This window comes from Arvicanthis niloticus, chromosome 25 (genome assembly GCF_011762505.2).
Source record: "Arvicanthis niloticus isolate mArvNil1 chromosome 25, mArvNil1.pat.X, whole genome shotgun sequence".
NCBI classification, from domain to species: Eukaryota; Metazoa; Chordata; class Mammalia; order Rodentia; family Muridae; genus Arvicanthis; species Arvicanthis niloticus.
The window spans coordinates 24277237-24283236 of record NC_133433.1 but is presented as its reverse complement, the minus strand read 5'-3'; the positions used below and the strand labels follow the sequence as shown (position 1 = coordinate 24283236).

The following is a 6000-nucleotide window of genomic DNA, read 5'->3' as shown; positions in this document are numbered from 1 at the left end:
GCTAAGGAGAATTGTTTTTCATTTATGTCAACAAAAGATATGCAAAAATACAGATTCCTTACTCTATGTTGCTACTCAATGAAAAGCAGATTGGGTTTTATTCATGTCACTGTAAAAACTAAGTAAGTATTCACACCAAGCATGGATTTTTTTTTTTTTTTTTGCCAGCAAAAATTAAAACATCAATGAAACCTCTTTCAAATACTAACAAATTTACTTACAAACACCTATATTTATTATTTCATAAATAGGCGCGACAAATTCCATAAAAAAAAAAAAGAAGAAGAAAACGATTAAATACAGACACGGTATGAAGAAACAGTAACACAGAGCCATAGGTAAAGATGACCACTTAGCGCTTTTGGACCTGTTTCTGCAGCTAAGATACCAGGTGAGCATTTGGCAGCTTTATACATAAAAGGACTTAGATGACATTTACTAACCATTACACAAAAGTGATACAAAAAAGGATTTTTTTTCTGCAATACAAAATAAATGTGTTTGCGCTCCCCTCCACACTAGTTAGTTTCTTTTTGTCTGATCAATAAGACAAAGCCAATTTGTTTTTAAATTAAAATCATTTGGGAATATTTTTTTCAAGTATTTTGAAAATATAGAACTATTAGTCAGTTGTTTTTAAAAATGAAGTAAAAATATGAATGTTTGCCAATTTAACCCCTCAGTGAAATCAACAAACTGGGCGAGCCAGTTTCAAATTACAATTTAGCTACAAAAACATTCACATTTTATACTCTAGGAGAGTGTAACATAGATGCTATTTACAAACTTGCTATGACTGCTACATCAAGCCATTTAAAAAGTCTTTAGTAGTTTCATATAAACACCCATTATGAAAACCAATGGAAACCCCAGGACCATTTACCCCAGACATCTACCGTTGCTAAGGCAGTTACTAGAGCGGCAGCACTTCACAGCAAAACCAACAGAAATCAGAATGGTCCACACTTCCTTCAGGGAAGAGGAACAATGTCCATAAAAGATTAAAAAAATAATAAAGAAGCATTGACTATTTCTTCCAGCGTGGGTGACCCACAAGCTCACGTGGTCCTAAGCGCTTAGCAACTCGTATTTTCTAATAAAATGCAGAACTGCTTTGAGTGCACAAAGCGATCCATAGTGAAAAGATTTCCCTGAATTCCTCAGTGGAAAGGAGAGGTGTTGAGATTTTCAGGTGAGGTACAGCGCTTTGTCCCTCTGCATGCCCCTGTGTGGAGAGAAAACAATGTTACAAGAAAATCAGAACCACAGTGGGAGGGGGTGGCAGAGGGTGGGGGTGGTGAAGGTAGTATTATTTGTGCTAGCTCGTTCGAGGGAAAGCGCACAGATAGTTGAGTCAAATCCCTAGCAAAGAGAAACATGAAGGCATTTGTTCTTGAAAAGACTAGAAGATGATAGCTGCAATTTATTTATTTATTTATTTATTTATTTATTTATTTATTTATTTATTGGACATTATGTTTCTGAAGTCTTTCTGGACATGAGACCCTCTCTCAAACTGATGCGCATGCTGTGAGACTCTCCACCACCAGGTGGCGATGGCCGGCTGCTTACCCACTACTGCAATAGTCAGTACTCCAGTCCACCGGCTGTGGGGGAGGATTTCTGCACCCAGAACGCACGTACTCCATCGCTTGGGTGACAACTTGGGCGGCTGTAGATGTAGGGTTGATAATAGTCTGATAGTCGGGTTGAAGAGTAAATCCCTGGGGGAAAAGCAAATTTACATTTGAGAAAAGGCGGTACCTTTTAATAGAAAAAAGCAGGCACATAGTTATCCATGCCTGCAAATATGGTAGGCCACCTCACTTCTGCAGGAACCGGAGGAAGGGGCTCCCTGAGTTAAAGTAAAAAAGAAACACCCATCATCTCATTATTCTTACCTTTCCTTCGTTTAACCAGGTGTCCAAAGCCCTTTCATTACACCCTTGGGCAGATAAATTGAGTTGGGAAACAATTTAAAATATAGAAAAGCCAACTCAGTGTAAGCAAAAGGAGACCGACCTTAAGCTCCTCACACTTGTTCTTTTCTATCAACCTAAAGATACATTAATAGTTAATCCCCAGAATAAGCAACCGAGCCTTCCTGGAGGATTCAGGCAGCAGGTGGCTGAGTGTTTTATTAGGCTATACCTATTCACACATTGTTACTCAAAACCCCTTTCTTCATTCGGTCACAATGGGACCATCTGCTTCTTCTTTTTTCTTTATTTGTATTTCTCTATCAACTAAAAATTTCAACCAAAGAGTTTTAGTTTTTTTTTTTTTTTTTTTTTTTATCAGTTGTTGGACTAATACAGAGACAGAAAACAATTTGCCACTGGAAAACACAGGGAATAAACCATGTAAAGACGGCAAATGTTTTTAATTGAAAAGTCTCTTAGCTGGCAAAGAAGACTCAGACTTCAGGAGGATTCTTTTAATTCACTAGTGGTGAAGTGTTGACTTTTAATCTCAGTAAGGCTATTAAAAATTCAAGGACAGAATCTCTGAAGTATATAGCTATATCTGGTAAACAAAAAAAAAAAAAAACCATCATAAGCCATTTATTTTTAGCTTATCAGGTGAATTCAAGAGCAGCAGAAGCAGGCTTTGCTGGAAGTGACCACAGAAAGAAACTTATTAATCTCATAGTTGTCTCTGCAGCAGATTCTAGCCATGGCTCTTCACATTCAAGAAATCAAGATTAAAAATGCACAGTGCAAAATTTAGAGTCAAGTTGTTTTGGAAGGTGAAATACTATTGACATATTCCTTAAACTAAGCAGGATGGTAGGAGGGTTGACTTTCAAATAAGATACTTTCTTAGACTTTTGCTCCTGTGTAGATGGTCCCTCACATAGTGATGTGAAGACCACAGCTGCTCTCAGTCTTTCATAGCCCTCTGGTTGGCTTCTAGAGATCGACTGATTTACCATTCCACTGATAAAGACTGTAGACCAGTGTCCTTGTCTACTCCCACTGAAACTGTGGAGAGAGACAAAATTCAGGGCGATGGGTAACAAGTCACCAAAAAGTCCAGAGTTCAATAATTCTAGTTGTTGACCCAACACACACTTAAAGTAATAGATTGCCTAAGTAGCAACTGCCTTGGAGGAGCCATTTCTGAATGGGGGAGGGGGCTGTAACTCAGGCTGAAGGCATCTTCCTGAGAGGGAAGGCAGCTATCACCAGCTTTCCAGCCCAGATGGAACCTTTCTGTAGGTCTCCCTGGATTCCCAGCATGGAAGGAGCCTCACTGGCTTCAGTGTAAGAACTTCATTTCCACTAGACGTACTGTCTACCTTTTTAGGTCCTGTTACTAGGGTCCAGTTTGATAGTAAGTAGAGAGCAGGAGAAAGTTCTAAGAGACCCTGTATTGGTTTCTTTCACCACTGAGCTCATCAACATCCTGTGATCTCTGTTTGCAGTGCTTGCTGGATAGTCTCAGGACCTAGTCTACAACAGTGGATTGATAAATCATGCATTTCTATGAAGAAAGATAATTTGATGCTACAGTAAATATGACCATGTAAATGCCAAGAATTATCTATGTCTTTAGTGTAAAGTTCTCTGTAGTATTTTTTTTTTTGTACACAACTGACAAACTCTTAAATTAAATGCAAACAAAAACCAAACAAATAATAAGTAGAAATATCCCAAGTTAGTTTTAGGTACAGATACATGGAAAAATAATAGAAACAGTGGAAATAGGTCTATAGGTTGTGTCAGAATAGCAGAAAAAGATTTTTTTAAATTAATAGGTTAAAACAAAATTATGTATTGTCTACAAAGTTTCAATATGGAAAATTATGCTACCTTCAAACTCTACATTTGAAAAAGTCACTTCTTCCCAAACAATCGAGGATCAAGAAAAATACAGGCATAGACTGAAATAATAGTATTTAACATTATTATAATAGTATTTCAACATAGAAATGGAAACATTCCTCAGAACACTGTATAAAAGACACTGAGGTCAACCCGTGAGCCGAGTACATGTCTATTATGGATGTAAATAGGAAACAACAATGATGATATAAATTTTTTGAAACATGTTTGCTTAGCAGTCTAATTAAACGAGACTGAATATTTTGCATTTTAATGCTCAGGAGAGAAAAATCACCAACTGTTTTGTAGCATGCCTGGAATTTTAAATTTTATTTTCTGGTGCCAGATTGAAATAAAAATAGGAAACATGATAAAGATTAATTTGATGTCAGAAGGGACATTTGCTCTTTAATTAGATTTCTGTAGCCCTCACTGTTTTGTTTTGCTACATAGCAAGTCTGAGAAAGCCTGTAGCACCACGAAACAGTGATCCTTAGAACCACACGCTACTGCAAACTAATTTCATTTCCTGTCTGTCTGGAGAGGTATTTTCAACAGGCATCAATGTTTTGTCTTTATGGCTGATTTATTCATCAATCTCAATGTGTTTTTTTTTTTTTTTTTTTTTTTTTTAAATAAAACCTTAAAATTACACCCAAATCCTAAAGCAGCTGTTTATTACACAAGGAAATTGAAAATCTGTCTGTGGTATCACACAAAGATTTTTTTTTCTTAAGGTTATAAAGGAAGTTGACAGATATTAATGATTTTTTCTCTTGACCTCATTCAACAATAAAAGTGCACTGAGAGACAGAAAGAAAAACTGAAATAACAACAACAACAACAACAACAAAAGTAGGTCCAAGAACTCAATGTATAATAAGATATTCTTCAAGAAAATAATGGGACATTATTCCTGGTACATTAACAACAATTTTTTTTTTGTTGGAAAAAATTCATTTTTCAAAGGAATAATAGAGTATCTAAAGTAATACTGATATGTGAGACCACTTTTAAAAAGTACAGTAGCCATTATTTTTATTTTGTCTCACTTTTGGTACTTAGAGAGGAATGTGGTCAACATATTAGGAAGCAAATAGCTTCAGGATGAAGATGGATTGGATGATGAATCAGACGGGTCAACTGGAATCTACTGCTAAAATCTCATTCATGACGTGAACAGTGAACTCAACATGGGACTACATCCCATCAGTGGGTATAGGGCCATGAAAGGGGTCTTGGTTTTGGTTGAAGCACTGGCTGGAATGCCTGGAGACCCAACGGGTGTCCATTGCCTGTAAGAGACAGGCATTTATTCTGCAGGGCTCCCAGAATCCAGGCTCCTAACATGTGGCATGGAACTACACTGTTCAGACATGGTCAGGGCAATGTAACCCTGAACTACAAGCCCCAGGTCCTAGAGAGATTTACATACTAATGAGATGCCTTAAGGCCAGAGGGTGGAGCCAATTAAGCATTCCTCCCCAGCCCAGCCCCTCCCCCATCTCCCTCCCTATTTAACTCAGGTCTGACCTGAGTTTCACAGGGGTGCACATCCAGATTCAACCATCAGCCATCATGCCAATAAAGCCGTTTTGGAAACCCAAGAACTTTCTTGTGTCATTGGGGCCGCGCCTTGAGGAACCGTGGAGAAGGCCTTTAATGAGCTGCTGTAGCTGCAGCCCTCGTGCCTAACTTCCCACCTGGAGGAACTTTCAGCGTTCCCAGCCACCCTACCCGCAGTGGGTACCAGCTCTTCCATTTTGTTTCAGATGGTCAGCTGACAATAGCTTCTAGTTTCTCTAATCTGCAGGCTCCTTGCCCTGTCTCCCTGCCCATGACTTATACACTGTCACTGTCCCTATGATTTTCATCTCCTGGAACCTGTTTTTCTGGCTACTGCTCTTTAGTGGAACATCCATATACCCTTCCTATCTTCCAGGGTTTAAGGGTTGCACCCCAGGTATCTGAGCCCCCAAGGAGGGCTATGAGGGTGCTCTCTGCCCTTCCTCTATGAACCAGTGTCTTCAGGAGTCACTGCCATAGGATTTCCACCTGTTGTCTTGTTTTCATGATTGTCATCACTTCCCATGTTCCAACTCCAGGGAGCAAGGTTCTTTTTTTCTAGACTCCTAGATCATTTAGGTTTTAGAGTCCAGGCAGTGCCTGGCAC

At 38.7% G+C, this 6000-nt stretch overlaps 1 protein-coding gene across 3 annotated transcripts in view; it reads right to left on the bottom strand.

Moving 5' to 3' along the window:
* Positions 1-201: 201 nt before the first annotated feature.
* Positions 202-6000, bottom strand: part of Tox (thymocyte selection associated high mobility group box) — a 302196-nt gene continuing 296397 nt past the window's right edge. For all 3 annotated transcript variants that reach the window (XM_076924236.1, XM_076924235.1, XM_076924237.1), the window contains 2 exons: positions 1573-1724; positions 202-1225 (listed from right to left, as the gene is read on the bottom strand). In XM_076924236.1, coding sequence (XP_076780351.1) covers positions 1189-1225; positions 1573-1724 — 189 coding nt within the window. In that variant the 3' untranslated portion in view covers positions 202-1188. The remainder of the gene's footprint in view (positions 1226-1572; positions 1725-6000) is intronic.